Raw genomic sequence first — 24,053 nt, forward strand, 5'->3', positions numbered from 1 at the left:
GATTGGAGTTAATGTTCTTACTGTGCTTCTCCCTGTGCTCCTCCTGCCGTGACAAGCCAACATGTTCGCTGTGAAAAATGGCACGCATGATAGAAACATATACTGAATTACAGAAATAGAATATATATAGAAATCTATACCACACACACACACACACACACACACACACACTGAGACACGTCTGCTTGCATTTGGAGGGAGATCAGTTGTCGTAGTTGTTAAGCATTCCACTCAAAGGTGTTTATTTTTAGCCCACAGCCATGATCCCCCCTTTATCTGGACCTGTGCAATTGTGAGTGTGTGTGGGAGATTGTATTACTGCTTCACCAAACCACACGGCGCATATTACCAAGACAGAAGAGACCTTATCAATGGGAAATTACAAATCAAGACCGTCTCAGACGTGCACAGGTAATGGCTCGGTGTGTTTGTGATTGTGTGGGAATGATATTCATTTAAGGTTTCTGCAGGACTGAGAGCAAAGTTTGGATTGAAGCAGGGAAGCCTGGAGGGCTGAGTGTTTACTGTTGGCTGCATCACTCTCTGTCACAAACAATGACAAGTTGGACAAGCCTTTTTAACTGACAAATATATACAGAGCCAATTACAGTTTTTTGGATGAGATTTGTGCAAGTTTATTTAGCATATTTCTACATGTGGGCAATAATAAGCAAAGGGAATTATATTATTAAATTGTTGTGTTTATGATGATGGGGCTGTGAAGATGAGTGGAAGAAGAAGGTGGGCGAGTCGTACTCTGTGATCATAGAGAAGTTGGACGACGACTTCCAGCTCAAAGAAAGTGAGATCTCAGACCTCCAGCTGGCTTTCAGGTGACAAAAACATTTTGCTTTTAAAACTTGAACCCAGGCGCTGCATTTAATTTACCATGTAGTGTTTTTTGCGCCTGTGTTCTCCTCAGTCGCCTTACATTACTGTGTCAGTCGGGTGTCATTTCTCACAAGCAGGTGATGTTGATTTTTCTGTGGCTCAGCTCTGATGAAGCTTTTCAGAAGGTGAACTTGAGCTACCGAACAGAGAAGGGGCTGTCGCTGCTGCATCTCTGCTGCGTATGTGGAGGTATGCATGACTACTAGAGGCTATTAATAACTCCTCATCAAAATGTGGCAGTAGAAGGAAGGATTACAACAAACCGACTGACATTATTATTGTGTGAAGATAACCTCTCTGGGGCCGGTCACATGCAAACAAACAGTAGATTGTATATAAGGATTAAATGCAAACAGTTTAAATGGAGAAACAATTGTGAAGATGAGTGTCCTTTACAATAAACATGATATTTTACCAGCACATAATATTATATATTTGTGACCAGGTAACAAAGACCATATTCGTACCCTGATGGCTAAAGGCCTGCGACCCTCCAGACTCTCCAGGAACGGATTCACTGCGCTGCACCTGGCTGCTTACAAGGTGAAAAGAATTAAAGAGCAATAAAAACAGAATTTGAATATTTTCATAATATATTTCAAGGTCCAATCTTTGTATTGCTTGTGTTATGTGGTGAAGAACCTTCCTACCACATGGTGGAGTGCAAGCACCAGTGTGGGAAGAAGTACTCAGATCTTTTACTTAAATAAAAGTAGGAATATCACAGTGTAGAAATAGTCTGTTACAAGTAAAAGTCATGCATTCAAAGACTTACCAGAGCACAACAATTATGCAGAAAGCCCTATTTCAGAGTAATATACATTACTAGATTGTTATTATTGATGCATTTCAGTGTACATCACTTAATTGTTGCAGTAAGTAAAGGTGGAGCTGGCTTTAATCAATTTATATTCTACCTTGTGAATCCCCTGCACCACAGGATAATGCTGAGCTGCTGACTGCACTTCTCCACGGAGGGTCAGACGTGCAGCAGGTGGGCTACGGTGCCCTCACTGCCCTGCATGTTGCCACACTGGCCGGGCACCCTGAGGTGAGAGCTGAGCTTTTTTTGTCTTTAATTACAGTAAGGAAATTATTAACTAACAGCTGTGGACTTGATTGATATTCTGATATTTTTCCCTCACCAGGCAGCGGATATACTCCTGCAGCATGGAGCTAACGTGAATATTCAGGATGCTGTGTTTTTCACCCCTCTGCATATTGCTTCCTATAACAACCACGAGCAGGTAAAAGTGATGTTGACCACCTTGTTACTGAGAGAAGAAAATAAAAACACTTCTCTCAGTGTGTTTCATCTCTCTCTGCTTTCAGGTGGCAAAGCTGCTGCTGAAGTACGGGGCAGATGTGAATGTGAGTGGTGAGGTAGGTGACCGGCCACTGCACCTGGCTGCAGCCAAGGGTTTCCTCAGCATCATCAAACTGCTGATGGGGGAAGGGACTAAAGCTAACGGTGAGACCCGAGCCTCCAAGACTGCTTTCCTACATTTATATAAAGGCACAGTTCACCCCCAAATCAAAAATACATATTTTTCCTCTTCCCTGTAGTGCTATTTATCAGGCTAGCTTGTTTTTGTGTGAGTTGCAGAGTGTTGGAGATAACAGCCGAAGAGATGTCTGCCTTCTCCCTCTGGAAAGAGACACTGCTGTTGAGTTTTTCAAATGTATTTCCTTGGCACTTTGAGCACCACAAGCTGAGTGCCATCTAGTTCAATTGTATTTGAGAGAGGGCAGACATGTCTATGACTGATATCACCAACATTCGGCAACTCACACCGAAACAATCTATATCAGGGGTGTCAAACATACAGCCTGGGGGCCAGAACTTGCCCGCCAAAGGGTCAAGTCCAACCCATGGGTTGACCTTGCGCACTTAATAGTGATGGACTTGTTGAGGTTAAGGCCCTGATCACACAGAAAGCGTTTTAGCAGCTGGAGGTGCCTTTTTGTAATTGTTTTTAATGAGAATGAAGCCTTTTGCTCGCATGGTTTTTGCGGTTTTGGCGCTCTGGATTCCTCAAGTTGAAAAAACCTCAACCAAAGTGGAAAGACGCCCAGTGTCATCTCTTTTTTTCCCTTGTCCAATCAGATGATTTGAGAGGTGGGCCCTCTGTGGTGGTCACAACAACTAGTTTACGGTTGGTAAACAATGGAGGAGAAACTGGTGGTAGTGGGTGCTGGATACCCAGAGCTATACAGCCCGACAAAAGACAGCAGGTTGTCAAACTGCCCCTGAGTCATCCTAAAATATGCCTGGAAACAGCCATCATCGAGGGGAAGCTCCTGGACCAACTGGTGGTACTCCCCATGATCCACCCTCTTCTTTAGGGTCTCATGTACCCACACGGATCTTTGTTTCCCTGTGCCCAAAAAACTATTTGCTGACAGCCTCTCACCCCACCCTGTGATCAAATCAGACTGTATGCAGCCTGTGAACTAAGATGAGTTTGACACCTAGATCTAGATTGATAAATAGCACTACAGGTAAGCGGAAAAACATGGGTTATTGATTTTGGGGTGAACTGTCCCTTTAAGTGTGGAAATGATTGCTTATCTATCTGCTCTTCTCTTTAGTAAACGCTCAGGACAATGAAGATCACGTTCCTCTCCACTTCTGCGCCCGCTTTGGTCACCATGAGATCGTGCGCTACCTCCTGCAGGGCAACTTTGACGTACAGCCTCACTCTGTCAACATCTACGGAGACACACCGTTACACTTGTAAATGCTTCACAGTATCAGTATCTTATGTTTTGTGGTAGACGACATGAAGTGGAGATAAAGTGCTGTATTGAATGCTGTGTCTCATCAGGGCCTGCTATAATGGAAAATTTGAGGCAGCGAAGGTGATTGTACAGCTTGCAGGCACAGACAGTCTATCCAAGGAGAACATATTCAGCGAGACGGCACTTCACAGGTATTGTCTCGTGCGCTGTATTTATTCATAGTCTGAAAAACAGAAACGCTGACACACACACACATATAGTATGAATGCGTGTTTGATTTATGAGCATCGCTTTGAGGTCCAGTGTGAAGGATTTAGGGGGATTTAAAAAACCTTCTGTACAATGAACACTGAAGGACTTCTAAGCTGGAGAAGTTTCAGCTGGTTGCAATCTGCAATTCTCACTGCTAGATACCACCTAATCCCCCTAAATCTTACACACCTTTAACCTGTGATTCATGTAGCTCTGAGGCGAAAATGAGTACCTGTCTTGTGTCACAGTGCATGCACCTACGGTAAAGACCTGGATATGGTCAAGTTCCTGTTGAGCCAGAATGCTATGAGCATCAACAACCAGGGCAGAGACGGACACACAGGTGACTCTTCTTTTAAGACTCCACTAGTCACAGTTAGGTTAAGAGCAGGACCGGTTGTATCTCTAATTAATGTCCCTGACAACTCTATGTAGCTCTACACAGTGCCTGTTTTCACGGCCACATTCGCCTGGTGCAGTTCTTGCTGGACAGCGGAGCAGACATGAACCTGGTTGCCTGTGACCCCAGCAGGTCCAGCGGGGAGAAGGACGAGCAGACCTGCCTGATGTGGGCTTATGAAAAAGGTCTGCCTGTGCGACGATTAAATGTCAGGAAAGATTGAATGAAAATTAATATCACTGAACTTGTGTATTTTTGTAACCTCAGGTCATGATGCCATTGTGACCTTACTGAAACACTACAAACGCCCAGATGACTCCCCCTGCAATGAGTACTCCCAGCCAGGAGGGGGTGAGTCACCCCTCTAGAACATTATCATCTGGACTAAAAATCACACAAGTCTTCCCATTACACTGTCTGAACATGTCATCCGTCTTCCAGATGGGTCCTACGTTTCTGTCCCGTCTCCTCTGGGAAAGATCAAAAGCATGACTAAAGGTAGTGAGGTGGAGTGAAGCACAGCACATTGCACATCACTGTCAGCTGACATGACAACACGCACTGTCTGTTGCCAAGGGAGAGGGCTTAGCTGCTGGTGCAAACACCTGGCTGACGTCCTTACCTCTGTCAGTACAGATCTGTCTCTGTCTGTGTCATATTCCTATTTAATATCTCAGAAACTGTTGATCTGAATGTGATGAAACCTCATGTTTAAAGCCTCTAAACACCAAGGGTTAAACAGGAAACATAATTATGATATATGGTCTGAAGAGGGCACTGTATCAGGTATTGAAATGGACAAGTATCTGCTATCTTTTAGGCACTGAAGGAGAATCATCTGAGGTATTAGGTGGAAGGTGGGCCACGATTTTGATGAATAAATAGCATTATAAACTCAGTATTCGCCATGCTTTAAGAATCATACACCAATTTCTAAGAAAATAATGCAGATTAACCTGGACAGAGGGCACTGAATTAAAAGGAGCATCTTTCTTTGTTGGGTAAAGATGCATTAAACTCCTGTACAGTGCTCCAGTGATGAGATAAACATTTTTAAAAATGTTGCGCTGTGTTCCAGAGAAGGCAGAAGTCCTCCTGCTCAGGGCCAGCCTCCCATCTCATTTCCATCTTCAGCTGTCTGAGCTGGAATTTCACGAGATCATCGGATCAGGTAACACCGTTCATACGTTTTGTTGTCTTTCCAATCAATGTGCTTCAGATAATCAGATAAATTTACTGAGCATCAAATCTGATTCACACTCAGGCTCCTTTGGACGAGTCTACAAAGGCAAATGCAGGAACAAAGTTGTTGCCATAAAACGGTACGTCTCCACTGAAAGATGACATTTTGCATTTTTGGTGACGAGAAAACTGACGTCTTCTGCTGTTTGCAGCTATCGAGCCAACACGTACTGCTCCAAGTCGGATGTGGACATGTTCTGCAGAGAGGTGTCCATCCTCTGTCGCCTCAACCACCCCTGCATCATCCAGTTTATGGGGGCGTGTCTGGACGACCCCAGCCAGTTTGCCATCGTGACCCAGTATGTTTCTGGAGGCTCTCTGTTCTCTCTACTGCACGAGCAGAAGAGGTGAGGAAGTGTGCGTTACACACTGGAGCGTACAGTATATTACACACAAGCTACTAAATATTAGGACTTCCCTGTGATGTTTCCATCCACGTCACACTTTATGGCAGTGGTTCCCAACTGGTCCAGCCACAGGGTCCAGATTTATCCTTAATCATTGGTTCAAGGCCCATCATATTTGAGTTTGGCCATGTCGTCAAGTTAGTTTGCTGTCTCTGTCATGTAGCTGTCGTTTGTCATTTAGTCAGTTATATTGCAGTGTATTCCATTTTAAAGGATGTGTCTGTTAATCTTCTGTTAAATTCAGCAAAGGATGCTTAAAAAAACAAGTAGAAGTTCTGCTAAGTCCCCTGCGGTCAGCTGTGTTAACATCAGGCCGGTTTGATTCCTCACACACTTCACTAAACCTGAAGTTGAGGTCTAAAAACAACTCAAATTACCTTAAGGAGTCACTCAGTGTCTTACAAGGACATGTTTGCACAGCACAGCCGACTGTTTCAGGTCTCATTATCCTCCTTGGAATCGTCCCCTCGCCGATCTCTCCTCTCGGCTGGGATCATCATTGATCCAGATGAAGTGTTCCGCTAACTGTGTGGCCAGGTGCTGTCTTTATAGACCATCCTATTGATCTGTGTAAAGTGCTGTGTGTGATTGGCAGGGAGCATTGATCTGGCACTAAGTGGCTGCTGCTTTAATGATGTGTCCACGGACAGGCTCATCGACCTGCAGTCCAAGCTCATCATTGCCATCGACGTGGCCAAGGGCATGGAGTACCTGCACAACCTCACCCAGCCTATCATCCACAGGGACCTCAACAGGTGGGTGCCACAGCGGGAGCGCAGTATTGGCAGTCTGACATAACTGTTGTCATTACTGATAATACATGTGATCCTTACAGCCACAACATTCTGCTGTATGAGGACGGACATGCCGTGGTGGCTGATTTTGGAGGTGAGAGACAAAATTAAAGCTGCACAAAAAAATGACTTTACACTTGTAATAGAGAGAATTTGTTTAGTCCATAAGCAATGAAACTCCATCCTGAGAACCAGACAAATCTGCCAGCTCATATTTATTTGCTCTGGCAGATGCATCTGGTCCCCATCCCGTTTAAACAGAATTCCAGCCGACTAGGCCCAGGTTGGCTAATCAAAACCATTTATGTGGTCACCAGGGCATCTTTCAGACATTGACTGACAACGAGCAGAGTCTTCACAATAAAAACATAGAAATAAAAAATAGGGGAAACCTAGCTTAGTAAAGAGGGGTGCCACTGAGGCATTTTCAAAGACAACCAAGACGGCTGCAGATAAAATCAAAGATTGTATTCATTGGCTGAGCTCAGTGTGAGTGAGTTTAGGTGAGGGTACAACTAAATGACTAAACTGCCAGTGGATGCACATTGTTTGTTTCACTGCATGTCTTTCTCTTCCTCTGCAGAATCTAGATTCCTACAATCTGTGGATGAGGATAACATGACCAAGCAGCCAGGGGTCCGTGCCGTTTTCTCTTTTTGATTTATTCAATGACTCACAAAACCTTTTTGAAATGAGTTTTTTTCTTCCACTCTTACTCTCACGCTATCTGCAGCATCCATGCAATAATGAGATGCTTCTGTATCGTGCTTTTATTTTGCGGGAGTTGAAGCCAGAGCTTCTGCTGGCACCTGCCATCAATTACCCACCAGCTAAAAAAAAACTGCCTTCATGCAGATTTTGTCTCAATGTGCTGACTCATCACTACCCAGAGTGCTTGGCCTGCAGTTTGGTGTTAAGTATGTTACGTCTCTTGGGAACTGCCTGTTGTGAGGAACTACTTGCCCTTGCTGGGACGCAGTGATTATGTCAGTAATTGGGCCTCATTTTGTGTGTGAGCGTGTGTAGCCGTGTTTGTATGTGTGAGTGTATGGTGGCTGCAAGTATTGAAGTACCACAATGTTATGACTGTTTTCAAACCCAGTCTAAAAAACGAAAAACCTCTCCCAAGCAACACAGATTCACTGAAATTAAGAGCCTAGCTGCCTTAACCATGTGTGTATGTGAATATATTATGTGTGTGTCTGTGTGTGTTTGTACAGAACCTGCGTTGGATGGCTCCTGAGGTGTTCACCCAGTGTACTCGCTACTCAGTGAAGGCAGACATGTTCAGCTACGCCCTCTGTCTGTGGGAGCTGCTTACTGGAGAAATTCCCTTCGCTCACTTGAAACCTGGTATTATATGATATAAATACATCAGTCATGGGTTAAATGGTGAAAGTGTGTGTGTGTACTAGAGTTCAAACTGAGGGGAGACCCCAGAAGAGACCTCTGACACAATACACCTTGTTCAGAGCAGACATTTTGACGTCACAGTGGGAGCAAGAAAAGTGTACATAATAAAGTACAAGAAGAAATGTATTGAAAACAAAATGCTGTAAGAACAAAATTAAAACATTTTAAAGTTATATTGAAGATGAACTTCTGTCCACAGCTGCTGCAGCAGCAGACATGGCCTACCATCACATCCGGCCTCCGGTCGGCTACTCCATCCCCAAACCCATCTCTGCTCTTCTGATGAGAGGCTGGAACTCCTGCCCAGAGGCAAGTGATACCATTTCAGCTCTTCTTGAATTTCATCTGAGCTCTGTCACTCAAATAAAGTTTTCACTTAATTTACAGTATTTTATACAATCATACACAGTGTCGGTAGAGGGAGAGTTCACCCCAAAATCTTGAGTAACCGGGTCATGATTTCTGAAAAGAGACATTGCTGTTGAGTTTTTCAAATGGATATTTTGGCCCTCTGAGCACCACAAGCTGAGTGCCATCTAGTTCCAATTATATCTGAGAGAAGGCGGACATCTCTACAGCCGAAATCTCCAACACTCTGCAACTCACAGCAAAACAATCTAGACTGATGAATGGCACTACAGGTGAGAGGACAAACTTTCCCTTTAATATCCACTATGTGCTGTACTGTCCAGCGTGTACTCCACCAAGAATTGCTCCACACTTCCAAACTGTAAACTGATCTCAACGATAACATCCTTCCATGTCATTAGCAATTTAGCCCTACTGAGGCTCAGAGATGCAACTGATGCTGAGTCAGCTGCTCCTGCAAACACATGCAGCACTAATAAATGGGGCCCGATCTCCCCAGACGAGACATTATTGCATAGCTGTTCATATTTAGGAGCACACATGATCTGGCGATCCCCTGAGTGCTGCCATGTTCATAATTAGCCCAGCATGTTTTTTTTTCTCTCAGCCTCATTAAGACACATTAAAACACGGCTGAGCATGTTGGTACAGTTCTCCCTGTGTGGTATACAAGTCCTTAAGGTCGCCAACTAGTTGCTTGCTCCCTCTATGATCACCTTGTCCCAGCACAACTTCATGAAAACACTTTTTTATGGCCACAAGAGTGTGACACAAAGTTTCATGGGCATGCATCTCTCATGGTGCCTCCCCTGTACAGTACAGAAGATCCTGAGAGGGTTAAAAGTGGGACACCGTGTTCTGTGTTTACAGGATCTGTATAGAAACATGTATCTGTTAAAGACCGAGAGAAACAGCTTTTGCAACACTGCTCTCAGATGAATACTGATATTGAAAAATGTTTGTAACCCGAAGAGACCCATGGGGCTGCCAGTGATCTTGGCTGATATTACTATCTTAAAGAGGCTGTGGGGGGCTCATTTTTTAAGCTATGGTAGTGGTATCATGTGAAACTAGACAACCTAAGGCATCCAATTGTACCAGCCATGACATGCTAGCTTGTCAGAAAGAGGGCTAAATATTGCTCCAAAGTTAGGCTAAATTTTGTCAAAGTAGAAACTGGTGTGGCCATTTTCTTTTTGATATTTGGGGGCCTTTATTGACTTTTATTTGATAGGACAGCTTTAGGCTTAAAGGGGGAGAGGGAGAGGGGGAATGACATGCAGCAAAAGGATGTGGGCTGGAATCAAACTTGCAGCCACTGCAGCGAGGACACAGCCTTTTGCCCAGGGGGTACCTGCTCTACGAGGTGAGCATGCATGTTTTCACACAGGTTCCTCGACCTATCACCTCATGATATAAAGATAAAACAGGTTATATGGGTGCCCATGAGTCTCCCCTTTAAAGACATGCCCACTGTTTGCCAATCTCATGCAGTTTCAGGGGGTTCTGGTAGGTTTACCAGATTGGTCTCAGGAGAGGAGCCAGATGAAAGTCAGCACACTGGCCAACAATGCCACCCCATAAAAAACAAACTGTTACAGAAACTACAGTGAGCAAGACTATTGACATCAGGCACTTAGTAGACCCCAGCCACCAAAGCGATGGCAGGATGACCACTCCTGGTGATGGCTGAAAGGAAATAAAGGGTGAGAAAGAGGGCCAAAGTCCAAGATCTGCCTTGGAACTTGGAATGTGCGAACCATGTACGAGACCACAGAGACGGAACAAGTCCTCAGTGAGATGAAAAGATACCACCTGGACATCCTGAGGATAAGTGAAAGTCACTGGACTGGCTCCCGACGCCAAGTGCTGCATCATAGATCTGTCATCCTTTTGTCATGGAGCACAAATGTGTTATTTCTCGCCTATTCTAGAAATGGTGTATTTAAGTATTTCTGCACACTGTGGCCCAAAACAGTCTTGGGATTGTATAAATTGGATATTTAAGTGGAAAGCAGAGACTTCTGTGGATTCAATGAGACCAGTTGTATTAATGTGTGATGATGTTAGCCCCCATTGCAGCCATTTCATTGTAGTTTCCTTTTTTTGAAACTTGACCTCACTGTATAAAGTGACCTATAGTGACCTCTAAGATAATCACAGCCTCATGAAGCTTCACAGCCACAAACTAGAGACCCAGGACATTCAGAAGATCTATGGCTTTCATAGGTAAATTGATAACAGGGAGGTTTCTGAGCTATTTCAAGAACAGGAGTGAGCCCCATCAGATTTTTCTGTAGTCTTCCTCGAGGTCTTGGTGTCTCAATGTGATTTACTGGAGGGATTTTAACTATTTATATCAATTCTCAAGTGGTCAAAAATCTGTGTAACAAATGTTATCAACTTATGAGACATAATTGAGCATGGGAATGGCAATCATACACTTTCATCATATTGTTCTAAGCCCCTATACACACTAAACCACCAATGGTGGGTGTTTAAGGGTTAATCGCCTTATGAAAGTCACCACAAACATAATCATAATAACTTTCTAGACCATTAAATTTGAACTTTAAAACTTGTCATGTGTTTTCATGTTCATGTCTTAATATCCTTGTTTCTTTGTGTATTAAAGCCGCGTGCACAGACAGACCTTGGCCTCGATCTGAGGATGTGATGTATAATTGAACAGCTCCGGGGTGGCAGTGTTTGTTGTTTTACAGTGAGGCAAGAGATCTGAGGACTGCTTTTGAAGCAGAGTTCACCTTTGCTTCGTGTGTGGGTGGACTAAAATGAGCACAACATACAGGACGGTGTTTGAGAGAACACACCGTGTCTGTTTGTTGTGAGATACTCAGCAGGTGATGTGTTTGTTCAGCACTGAAGCAGAAATAAACACAAGTTTGCTTTTTCCAATTTCAGGACAGGCCCGAGTTCTCTGAAGTGGTTTCCAGCCTGGAGGAATGCTTGTGTAATGTCGAGGTACATAATATCCAACATAAACGACATCCTGTTTAACGCTGCAGTGTGTGACAGATGTGTTGTTTTGTTTGTGTGACAGCTGATGTCTCCAGCCTCTAGTAACAGCAGTGGCTCCCTGTCGCCCTCCTCCTCCTCTGACTGTCTGCTCGGGCGAGGAGGACCCGGCCGGAGCCACGTGGCCGCCCTGCGCTCCCGTTTTGAGCTGGAGTATGCTCTCAACACTCGCGCCTACGCCTTCTGGACTCAGAGGTACGAGAACTCAAGCACCTCCGCAGACAGGTGAGGGTGGAGAGGGCGAGAATAATTCACTACACAATGATCACCTTCACACTCACCTAATAACCCAGCTATTAGTTGGAGCTGAGTCTGTCTGGTTTTCTGTTCTTAGCAAAGTTTTTCCATGAGGTCAGACTTTCAGAAGATTCTTCAGATGATTCAAGTCAATTATATTCACAATTAATGTGGATAAACCTTAAAATGGCCTCAAAAGTAGTTTAAAGAGCTTTAATAATGAAATCTACGGTTGTTTTTCAGCAGGGCAAGTTCAATTAGATGTTTTGGATTAAACTGCTAACAGGAAACATCATGCCTGGGCTTGCTCTAATTTGGACAGGCTCTGTAGAAACAACTGAACAATGGCTGTGCCGGTAACATGTAGACCAGTAAAGATACTTACTGCAACATTGAGGACCGGAGTTGCTTGGATACCAAACAGGAAACAAAGGAAAGCAAATGCAATAAAACATGCATGGCATTCTGAGCGAGCAGGAAGGCCTCTATTAGACGCCTGGCTTTCAGCCTCTGAGCTGTGTGTGTATCTCAGTGTGTGTGTCAGAGCCTGGTAACAGTCACTATGAACCCAGAAACCGGAGGTGGGGTTAGTGTGGAGTGTCTATGAGTTGTCAGTCATTCCCTGGTGCTCCATCAAAAGCTAGACAAGACCTTTTTGTGGAGTTTAACATTCACAGATCATGAATACATGGTACAGAATGTTCACATATCAAATGTTAAGCAACATGCACAGTTTACACATCATGTCTGCTGTCGCCCCATAAAACCTGTCATCAATTTTGTAAACTGAACTCCTGCAGAGAACGTGAGAGCAGCCTGGTATTAAGTCGGACATTACATATTAAATTTCTCCTGCTTCTAGCTGGCTCCATCTCATCTGTCTTTCTCCGTGTAAACTAAGCTGTATATATTTCTGTACTAGTGTTGTTTTGCAGTGGATTAATGAGGCAGGGTTTATTTTATGTGCTTTACTTTTCAGTGAGCGGCGTCGTGCATCTGGAGGCCTGTCACTGGAGGAACTCAGAAGGAACATGCAGTTTTCTCCTATTGATCGAAACGGTTTGTTTGCAGAATACTGAGCACTGATACTGTGTAGTGATAGTAATTGTTTTTGAAAGTAAAGCTGGTGCAGTTTAACACTTCAGTGCAGGTGTTGGGATCAATTCAGATTTAAGAACAGGTGCTTTTCTGGTTTCTGTGTCACTCTGAATGCGAGTAATTTAGGCATCATCTTCAAATGTGCTTTTCACCAAAGCTTATTGTTTATTTTATCATTTATTACACTTAACTGTTTTTTTAAAGGGGCAGTTCATTCCAAAATAAAAAAATACATATTTTTCATCTTACCTGTAGTGCCATTTACCAGTCTAGATTGTTTTGGTGTGGGTCGATGAGTGTTGGAGATATCAGAAGTAGAAATGTCTGCCTTCTCTACAATATAATGGAACTAGATGGGGCTCGGCTTGTGGTGCTCAAGGCACCCAAAATAATACATTTAAAAAACTCAACAGCAACGTCTCTTTCCAGACATCATGACATGGTTACTCAAGATAATCCACAGACCTTGTTGTGAGCAGTTTCATGAAGGAACTATTTTCTTTCTAACTAAATGCACCCACGAACTGTATCACTGCACAGGAAGTGTGCATCTACTCATGGATAAGAGGCCTGTGCTCGTGACAGTGCAAGATGTAAACATTAATGACGTCCTCCTCGACTGAGTTGTAACTTTAGCTAGCTCAGAGGTGCTAGGTGAGCTTGTGTGCTTTTCCTGCACAGTGATACGGTTGGTGGGTGTAGTTCGGTAGAAAGAAAATAGTTCCTACATTAAACCACTCACAACAAGGTCTGTGGATTACCTTGAGTAACTGGGTCGTGATTTCTGGAAGGAGACAACAAGGTCTGTGGATTATCTTTTTGAAATGTACTTTTTGGTGCACCACAAGCAGAGTGCCATCTAGTTCCATTATATTGGAGAGGGGGCAGGTGTCTCGATGGCTGATATCTCCAACACTCCACAACTCACACCAAAACAATCTAGAACTGATGCGTAGCACTACAGGTAAGAGAAAAAAAAAAGTATTTTGGGGTGAACTGTCCCTTGAATTTATTAATAAATTAACTGTATCTTATGCTTTTAGTTAATACAAAGTAATTTAAAAGATAAGGCTGGTGCTGTTCTATATTTTTCTAATTTGAATCTTCAGGTTACATTTTTTAAAAAGACTCAGTAATTCCTAAAAAAGCAGGTCATTTTTAGCAAACGTTACTCAAACAGGAGTAAAAGGTGCTTTTGTTGGGGACTATTTACACAGCTTACTTAGAGCACATTTGGTGCTCTAAGCATTTCTGACAGCAGGATGATGTATGTGGTAAGTTTGGGTCTTTTCAAGGAATTTATTTTCAATAAATAATTCATAGAATATCACCAGTCTTATCTTTTAAGTGTCAATAACAGTAATGTTGCTATCGTCAATATAATTAATCATAAATGAAAGCCATAAATGGAGTGTCACAGTTGTCATTGATTTGTCTCTCTTACAGGGTATGTGTCCGATCCCATGAGCACCATGAGATTTCACTCTTCTTACAGCAGCAGTGGCAGCTTCGAGGACAGTAACTAAAACACGCTTTTTTTTATTACCTTATTAATTAAGACATTCATGTCTGTATTTGACAGATTATTTGAAGTAGAACTGTATAAACAGGTGGTAGAAGTAGTAGATATTGCTGTAGCCTATTTTATTTGGATAAGTTGTTAATGAATTTACAGTAACTTCTTAGCCCCCCATTATCTCTAGTGTTGTGTTTTATAAGGTTTAATTGTTGCATATTATTATGTAAACATTTTTTAATATTTTGTTGAGGCTTTTTGATCCTGTAAATACTCTCTGTGTGTCAAGCAAAATTGTTTTTTGTGTACATGGTTTGCATAAGTCTGAAATCACAGTCAGTGTGTTCATTAATTCAACGTACACACATCTTCATTCAAGTAAAAAGCAAAATATTTCCATCCCGCTGTTTTTATTTCTTTATTTTTTCGAGTGGCAAAATCACACAAGCGTTCAGTCACTGACAGATATCAATTGAAAAGATGAAGCCTCACAAACCCACACTAGCCATACAAACTTGGGTAAAAGGCAGTACAGATAAATATTAAGTATTTTTCTTTACTAAGAGGTAGTGTTAGCAGCAATAATGACACAACTCAGTGCCTAGATTTGACATTTTACAATGTTACCACTGTTTTGTTTGACTAATAAGTAGCCTAATGATGAGCGAATAAATCATGTTAGCTTAGGTTAACATTCTTGTTGTTCCGCTGCATTTTTGTCTAGATGTCAGCTAAACAAATAATTATGTTAAAGGATAATTTTGATTTTTTTTTTTAACCTGGACCCTGTTTTCTCATGTTTTTGTGTCTAAATGACTAATGAGAACAGTTTTAAAATTGGTCCAGTGTTAAGCCAGACCACTGTAGCCAGAAGCGGTGAAACGTTGCAATGTAATCATGTTTGCACGGGGCATGTTTGCCCCATCAATTTACATCCACTAATATTGCTTGTTTTTTCCACAGGCAGGCTCAGATTGTTTCTGACAACATCATGGAAAGGATCCCTACAGAGATAGACCTTCTTGTAAAAGAGTATGGTCCTTTTTCTTTAACCAGAAACGGCTTTGAAATCCTCTTACCATCCAACCAGACTCCATTTAAATAAACAGTATTTTTATCAGTGTAAAACACAGTTCATTCAAAGTCCACAGAAACAAAATAAAAATCACAAAACCCTTCATTCCTTTTTCCATTGTCACAGCAATAACCAACTCTGGTTTGGTTGATGTAAACCCTTAATTCACTCACTTATGTGTGAAAATATACTGGCTATATACACGCTAAAATTACCATTCATTTAAACAGAGTCTGGTGGCTTTGGCAATTGTGATTTTATGGCTGTTTTTGGTTAAACAGAAAGGATATTATTCTTAAACAAAAAAGGTCTGTCTCTGTAGGGATCCTTTTCATACTGTTGTTAGACACTTAGAATAATAATCTGAGCCTGTCAGTGACAAAAACAAACACTGCACGACTGCTATTATTGTTCCCATTTGTCATTTAGACACAAAAGCACAGTAAAAAGGGTCCAAGTTGAAGAAAATACTCAAGTTACCCTTTACAGGTCTAAAACTCTCATTAACACAGACAGTGCAATTACAGATCTCTGATCAAAGCTGAAGTACTGTAACATCAGTGGAAATGTAAAGTGTACTTGGGACAAACTAAGCTGTGGGAGTCCAACAACTATGAATTATTTAATCATTTGTGAGCGTGAGTGGAAGAGTATCTGTTTACAGGTAATGGGTGATAGCAGCTGCACTTGATACCTCACACAAACTACGCCTCTTTGTTACCAACAATAGGAAGAGATGGTCTTTTGTAAACATTTTGTGCAGCAGTCAAAACTCATCATACAGCTTCTTCTTTTCGGTGACTGAAGGATGAAGACTATTAAAGAAGCCGTTGTAATGTAAACACAGACACCACAAGACACTTGGGGGCCTCTGTCAAAACTAAAATCATCTTGTTTTCACTTTTGGGAAACTGATCAATAAACCAAATTGCATTTCATGATCCCTACAAATGTTTCTGTTTCATAGTGTTGCCATCTGATTGTCTAATTGCTCTGTTTTATAAATATACTTTTATACCATCTTGTAAACTACAAAAAGCAAGTAAAGCATCACTGTACCTTGGTGCCACTCTGAAGTGGGCAGCTCTAATGTCCACTCTCTGTCTTCGCAGCGGTCAGCAAAGGATACGAACTTCGACCGAACAGTGTTTCATCCACTGTGAAAGTGCTCAGCCGGTCTTTACTGAGAGTGTGTTTGATGTCTTGGATCAACTGCACGTCTCTTCTCTCTCCGTTGATGCTCCCGTCCGACGGTTTGAGTTGGCTGTCTTTATGGTGCTGCTCCTCCTGGCTTCCATCGTCTGACTTGGACGTTGTAAAACCAGTTATTTCTGTAACTTCTCGACTTTGTTCCCATGTTTCTTTGGTATCTTTTGGTTCATCGGCTTTCAGTTTGGAGAGCCCTTCTGGACTTGTCGAACGCTCATGATGATCTTCTGTTTTGGATGAAGGTAGAAGATCTTTCACTTCTTCAATTGGTGTTTGTTTGTCATTAAAGTCAGGATCATTATCAGTAGTTTTCACCTCTGTTTGATTCTCAGTGACTCTCTCAGATCTGCCACTGGCTGCTGAATGATGACTTCCTGCAATGCTTTCCACTTCAGTTTTGGAAATATCACCATTATCCTGCACCTTGTCTTCTTCCTGAGATCCTCCGCTTCCTTTGTGCTCCTCTAACTTCAAGTCTTGCCCATTCACAGATTCCTTATCATTTTCTTGTTTTGGTATCAAGTCTTTCACCTCAGTCTCCTCCTCCACTTGCGGTGTGTCTTTCTCAAATGGTTCACCATTTTCAGAGTGATTTTTCTCTGGGTTTGTCTCCACAGCTTCCTCTTTGCTTTTGTCCTCTGACTCGTTTAAATCTTCTACCGTGTGCTCTTGTTCTGCATCTTCAGACACCTTCGCCATCTTGAGTGGACTTGCTGATCTCGGCAGTTCTGTCGATTGTGTCCCTTCTTCATTAGAGTTGGATACTTGAGTGTCTGAAGTCGTTTCCTTCAATTCTTCTAAAGGTTCGACGAACGTCTCAAAATACTTTGAGGTTTGATGCATGGTCACCCAGTTTTTGACCAAATCTGTGTTGTCTTCTAAAGCTAAGGCCTCTGGAGTTTCTTTACCTACTGCAGCGCTCTCTTCTTTGTTATCATTATTTTGTGCGAGTTCTGACGACTGTGCTTGAGGCTTCAGCAGGACGCTTGCTCCTTCCTCTGAGGCCTTGCTTGCCTCCTCCGTGTCTGCTCTGTTTTCTCCGTCGGCAGGGGAGGGTTCTGTGGCAGCGGCATTTTCATGTGGGTTTTTGTCAGCCTTAGAGTCAGATGGTGCAGTGGACTCGTCTAACTTGTGAGCGGTATCATCCAAATCCACAGCATTGGGTGCTGACTCGTCTAACTTGTGAGCAGTGTCATCCAAATCCACAGCAGTGGGTGCTGACTCGTCTAACTTGTGAGCGGTATCGTCCAAATCCACAGCACTGACTCGTCTAACTTGTGAGCGGTATCGTCCAAATCCACAGCAGTGGGTGCTGAAGACTGTGCCTGATCGCCTGAAGAAGCAACTATCACCTCGCTGACATTACTCTCAACGTTATTGCTCTTGTTAATCAAATCTGAATCTCTGTTTTCATGACCAAGGTCAGATATGTTTCCATTTTCATCTTGTTTTGTTTCATCATCCGTTCTGTCATCTGATTTAGATTCCTCTTTTATTTCCGTACCAGACGTCTCCGGCTCTGGGTCGTTTTTAGTGGATTCATCTTGCTTTTCCACATTGCCATCCCTTTCCTCAGCCTCCCTTTGTATGACATCAGTGTCAGGAGCCTCTTCGGCCTTGTCGTCTTCATGTTTATCAGTACTGTCTTCAGACTCAATGGCTACTTCTTTAACCTCTGTGCTTTCATTTTCAGTAGGTTCCTCTGTTTTTGTCTCGATATTCTCCGCTGTTTTCATGTCATCTTTGCCTTCTGCTTGAGCCACTCCTTCATCCTCATGAGTTTTGTTTTCTGCTTCAGTAGAAATCTCTCCATTCTCAGCATCAACTTCTACCTTTTTGATATCGTCACTTCCTCCTTCAGTTTCTTTAACATCTTCATCCTCCATCAGGTTGTTTGGCGTCTCTTCAGTCATTTTAGTCGCATGTTCTACATTTGCTGCTTCACTGTAAGCAGCATCTTCTGACTCAACAATATTTTCATCAGACACTTTCACACTGTCTTTATCCAAGTCCGCAGCTGCACTCTTCTCAGATTCCTCTGTAATCTCAGCTACTTCTTCTCCCTCTGCAGTCTTATCAGTTTCAACTTTTTTCTCCCCAGATTCTTCATCATCTTTATTCGTCACAGGTTGCTCGTCATTGTCCTTATTTTGATCTTTTTCTTCCTTTTCTGCTTTATCATCCTTCTCCTCATCAGCAGCTGTGTTTGTCTTGTCACCCTCATTAGTTTTATCAGTAGCAGCTTCCTTTTCTTCAGACTCTTCCTCTTCATTTTCATTCTTGACGCATTCGAGATCCTCGTCTCTCTGTGTTTTTTCTGATTCGTCTTCCTTCTCTTCATTTGCAACTTCGTCATTGTGGGTTTTCTCAGCTTGTTTTTCATTTGTCTTTCCTTCAGTGTTTGACTCACTTTTTGTCCCCTCTGAAATGTTTTCCTCTTTTTCTAACTTTTCTTCTACCCTACTCTCATTATTCTCTTCTTCTTCTGTCTTGTCTTTATCATCCTTTTCACTTTCCTCTTTATTTTCCGCTTCTGCTAGCTCATCGGGATTTGCTTGCTCCTCTTCTTTACCTTCCACTTCAGATTTCTCCTCTACTTTATCATCTATTTCCACAGATGATTTTTCTATCTGCTCTTCTCCCATGTCACCCCTTTCTTGCTGACTGTCATTACTTGCCTCTTCTTCTGCTTCCTTTTCTTTCACATCATCTTTACCGCTCTCATTTTTTGCATTGTCCTCACTTGTATCTGCTATTTTTTCCACTGTGGTGTCTCCGCTCCCTGCCAACGAGCTGCTTGAATTCTCCACTGTGACTTCTGTTTCTGATGCTGCATCTCTGTCCCCGCTGTCTCCCTGCTGCCTCTTCTCTGCGTCGCTTACAGGTGCCTCTTCACAGTTGAGGGCCTCTCGCTCCTCTGAGGGCTCTGCTTTCATCTCCATTGTCTCGCTCGCTGTCATCGCCTCCGCCTCTGCATTATCTGCCGCTGCTGTCTCATCAGTCTTTTTATTCGGCTCTGATACCAATGACTCATCCTCCTCGACGCTTTCTGCCCCTTGCCCCGTCTCATTGGGTTGCGTGTCAGCCTCCGCCGCAGTTTTCACCTCGTTTTCTTCGTCTTTCTCCACAGCCTCAACATCAGCAGATTTAGCTGCTGCATCTTCTTGAGGTTCTGACGTCTTGTCATCCTCAGCCATTTTCTCTTCAGATACAGGAGCTGCATCTGTATCTTCTACGTCCTCTGATTTATCGTTCTCTGCTGTGTTTTTGTCTTCTTCTGATGCAGCCTTTTCATTTTCCTCTTCTACTTTGACCTTCTCATCTTGAGTGCTCTCACTGTTCTCGTGGGGCTCTTGTTCAGTTGCGTCCTCCTGTTCTTTTGGTTCAGACGTCTCTTCATGGTCCTGAACCACTTCAGCTTCACCAGCAACACCTTCCTCACATTTCGTCTCCTCTGTGATTGTCTGTTGTTGTTCTATAAATGTCACAGATTTCACTGCAACTGCATCTGCAAATACAATGGAAAGATTGTTTAGGAAAGTGTGTATTTTACTGCAAGAGTTGTCTTGTGCAGTTTGCTGATTCATTTAAATGAAAATTAAAATCTGGTACCCTTGCTGTCCTGTTCAGGGCCTTTATCTGTGGACTCCTCCTCCTCCTCAGTGCTGGTGTCGCTCAGTTCAGGCTCAGAGCTGCACTGGGACTCCTTTAGTATGGCTTCTGCCAGCTTCTCCTGCACAGATTTGGCTTGGGAGAGAAAAGGGGACACGGCACACACAGTGATATAACTTCATATTTAACATATTCAACTTCTGTGAGCCACTCATGGTGATGCATGATGTCCGAATGTTAAAAGGCAATGAATAAACCAAACAAATGCAATGAAGGAACTGAACCAACAAAGAAATAAACAGCCACAAACAAAATAATGTTTTTAATATTTCCAGGTACAAACATAACATGCAAAATTATATAAACATGCATAGAAAGAAAAAAAAAAAAACACAAAACAAGTGAACAACAACCAAAATAGACACACAATATGCAATGTCCTAATAGACCTATTTTAAGCTTATTGTAAGTAATGTCAGGATGTGAATCTGAAACTCTAGATAATAAAAGATAAAAGAAAGAAAATCCCTCAGCTTTGGTAATAAAGTGTTTTGTGCAAACGGTTGCCAGGAGCACAGTTTGGCTGAGAAAATACATCTATAATTCTGGATTTATTAACAGTACATTACCTAAACATGCAAGCTAAACATATACAGACAATAAGAAAAAGACGAATGCTGCAGGTAATGCAAAAGTAGTTTTGTTTTGTTACACTATATATTTATGCAGCTGGATATTTTGTCCCTTTTGAAAGTGTGTGTACAGTATGAAAATACATCTATTTTTCATTTCATCAGTGGCCGCTTCCTCCTGCTTTTATGATAGCATTTTAACCCCCTACAGGCTTTTCCCTTTGTTTTCCAATCTATTTTTAAAAAATGATTATTTAATTAACATAAGTTTTGCTTTAACCAGAACTACTTTGTGCAACTTTAAAACTAAGCAAACGCAACTCTAAAAAGTCTTTCTTTAAGCCTAAAAAGAATCAGGAGTGACAGCAATATGATAAAATATTGTTATACTGTAAGTAAGAATTTCTTTTTACATCCCAACATCTCAAAATTAATTTTAAATAAAACCAAATTATGACATTAGAAAGTCTATCAGACAGGAAATCATCACACACTAGGGTTGCAATGGTATACCTGTTTCAAGGTACTGTGGTATGAAAATTGACTGTTGATGAAGAATCTCATTTTTTTTATTTTCAAAAGGTAAACTTGACATGTACTTCCATTAAAAAACTAGTTTTGAGTTTCAATTATAGTCATTGAATGTAATAAAACAGTTTCATTCTTTTAAGGGTGATTCTGGCTGATAATAATTCTATAATACAGTAACACCCTGGAACCACAATATTTTCTCTGAGACAGTGCCGTGAAAAGCTCATTCCATTGCAACCCTCTCCTACACAAACAAAAAACACAAAACAAGGAATAAAATAAAATAACACACATAGCATTTTTCCACTATCAAATTTTAAAACAACATCATAATGTTACTTTAAATATCACAACTTGACAATACAGTACTGTGGAAGTTATTTAATTGCTGTTAGGGCTGCATTACTGTATTTTCACACCACATAAAGTGGACTGCAGCCCTGGTTGTAATAATAGTGGAAAAACCTCCATACAGGATGGACTGATCCATTGTGTCACTCAGGTGAAAGCTCCACAGTTGCATCTGTTTCTTTATACTCACCCCTCTCCTGTTCCTGCTCTTGACCGCTCTCATCTACCCTTTTCTCCACCTCGTTGTCTCCTGAGGTGTCATCGCTCTGTTTATTCTCATTCCCTGAGGGGACGCTGGTGTCAGAGATGTCTATCTCTGTGCTGTCTCCCGCACTGTCCTGTAGCTCTGAGTCTTTAGCTACAGCAGGCTCGGCCTCAGTGGCAGCAGCTTCTTCTACATTTGGTTCTTCTTTTTTTTCGTCTGCTGGAACAGCGGTTTCCTCTTGATCGACCTCTTTAGGTTGCTCTGCTTTCTCGTCCTCTCTGGAGTCTTTGGTGGCTTCAGCATCGCTCTCCTCCCGATCACTGCCTGAGGAGCTGGAGCTTGAACGAGACTTCACGTCGTCTGTGCAAATGAGATAGAGCATTTTAAATTCCTTAACAGAAATAATCACTCTCCAAACTTCCAGTTTACATTGTAAATACATAGAGGTAGCAGTTTCTCTCAAAGTTTATGGTTTATAGATGACAAATTGTAACTTGTGTATAAAAGGCTTCAGAAATTAGCGTTTCTCGAAAGAATATGGAATTATTCTGTGATTTGCTGTATTAAACGCAGTTGTCAAGTGTGAAATGTCACTTCACTCTCAAGTTATTTTTCATCTCATATACTCAGACAAGAGATTTTACCCACCATCCTTCTCATCGTCTTCAGTCTCAGAGGCGTCTCTCTCTTTAACCTGCCTTTCAGTCTCACCAACTGGAGATGAGGATTTCTTTTCTTTTGCCTCTGCATCGTCAGCAGGGCCCTCGTCATCTGCTTCAAAGTCTTCCTCATAGTCTGAGGAGGAAGGCATTCAGAAAATGAATCAAGATACACTGTATGGCAAAGATCTGCAAAGTCTCTGTACTTATTTTTTATGAGTGCAGTCATGTTTTGCCATTATACCATCTCTGACTTTGTCCTCCTCAGCTGCTGTTTCTTCTTTGACCTGAGTCTCCATGTCCTGTGGTTGGCTGGTTTCACACTCAGAGTGGGATGCAGCACCCTCTCTGGTTCTCTCTGTCTCCATCTCAGGAGCATTCCTCGGGCTGGGAGCTGACTCCTCTCTTCCACTGTCCTCTTTGACCCTCTTTGGTGGAGGAGTGGGCTTTTTGTCTAATCCCATTGCTATGATGCACCTGACAAAATGAGCATGATATATGACACATGACAAAAATTACGAGAAAAATATATGACAAAAAAAATTCTGGAGCAACAAAAGGCTTTTTTTCACATATTCAGTAGCGCTCCACAAGGCTTGTAAACAGACTCTGAAGTGTAAAATCAGTGGAGTTCCCCTTTAAAGACACAATATACCTTTAAAAAAGACCTTACTTGTAGCAGGGAGAGGCTCCTTCTACTCCGCAGAAGCCAAAGTGTCCGTGCCTGCCACCAAGTCTGGAGCCCTTCCTGTGTTTGAACTCGCAGCAGGAGCTCAGCCGCTCCACCTGCAGCCCGTTCAGGAAGAAGGTCAAGCTGAAGGGGAAACCTCTGTGTCGCCTTGAAATGAACTGAAAAGTCTCTGAGGGGACAATTGAGGAGGTAGATGAGAAGAAGGAACATTTTCATGGGCAGTATCATCAAATCTGTGACTGTGGTGTTACAGAACAACCCTAAAGGCCCAGACACACCAAACCAACATCTAAGCCGACAAGGGCCTACAGTGCGGAACACAGGACAAAGACTAGGGTGACAGACACTCATCGACAGCCCAACATTGATCGATAACTGACCGTTAGCTTGGTGTGTTAGGGTCTTAACCCATCTTACCCCTCAGGCATTTTAACATATCCCTAAGTGGGTAATTTTAACAATAATGGTACTAAATTAAAGATACAGAAATTACTAAATTTAAAGGGCCAGTGTGTAATATTTGGCATGGTTTATTGTCAATCTGAATCTGAATCTGAATATTCTACCCATTAATATGTTTATACAAGTGTATAATTGCTATAAAATAAAATTTGTTTGGTTTTCGTAGCCTTATAATTATGCTTTTATATATATATAGCAAGGGCCTTGCTTTAGAGAGGTCGCCATCTTG

At 42.2% G+C, this 24,053-nt stretch overlaps 2 protein-coding genes across 2 annotated transcripts in view; one reads left to right on the plus strand and one right to left on the minus strand.

The window, feature by feature from the left end:
* Window positions 1-317: 317 nt before the first annotated feature.
* tnni3k (TNNI3 interacting kinase) lies at window positions 318-14,715 on the plus strand. Its single transcript, XM_050055810.1, has 25 exons — window positions 318-411; window positions 725-833; window positions 995-1,080; window positions 1,337-1,434; window positions 1,832-1,942; window positions 2,040-2,138; window positions 2,224-2,362; window positions 3,484-3,628; window positions 3,720-3,824; window positions 4,134-4,228; window positions 4,321-4,470; window positions 4,553-4,636; window positions 4,727-4,783; window positions 5,364-5,456; window positions 5,550-5,607; window positions 5,680-5,874; window positions 6,585-6,689; window positions 6,770-6,822; window positions 7,312-7,364; window positions 7,949-8,081; window positions 8,341-8,450; window positions 11,433-11,492; window positions 11,572-11,741; window positions 12,763-12,842; window positions 14,328-14,715. The coding sequence occupies exons 1-25, from the start codon at window positions 372-374 to the stop codon at window positions 14,405-14,407; spliced, it is 2,508 nt and encodes an 835-aa protein (XP_049911767.1). The 5' UTR covers window positions 318-371; the 3' UTR covers window positions 14,408-14,715.
* Window positions 14,716-14,819: 104 nt separating this feature from the next.
* The window catches only part of erich3 (glutamate-rich 3), an 18,274-nt gene continuing 9,040 nt past the window's right edge, over window positions 14,820-24,053 (minus strand). The window contains exons 9-15 of the mRNA XM_050055823.1: window positions 23,345-23,531; window positions 22,916-23,148; window positions 22,661-22,807; window positions 21,998-22,372; window positions 20,294-20,428; window positions 17,944-20,189; window positions 14,820-17,800 (exon numbers count right to left, since the gene is read on the minus strand). Of these exons, the coding sequence (XP_049911780.1) occupies window positions 16,559-17,800; window positions 17,944-20,189; window positions 20,294-20,428; window positions 21,998-22,372; window positions 22,661-22,807; window positions 22,916-23,148; window positions 23,345-23,531 (4,565 nt within the window). The 3' untranslated portion in view covers window positions 14,820-16,558. The remainder of the gene's footprint in view (window positions 17,801-17,943; window positions 20,190-20,293; window positions 20,429-21,997; window positions 22,373-22,660; window positions 22,808-22,915; window positions 23,149-23,344; window positions 23,532-24,053) is intronic.

The sequence above is a fragment of the Epinephelus moara genome, chromosome 10 (genome assembly GCF_006386435.1).
Source record: "Epinephelus moara isolate mb chromosome 10, YSFRI_EMoa_1.0, whole genome shotgun sequence".
In the NCBI taxonomy this organism is placed as follows: Eukaryota; Metazoa; Chordata; class Actinopteri; order Perciformes; family Serranidae; genus Epinephelus; species Epinephelus moara.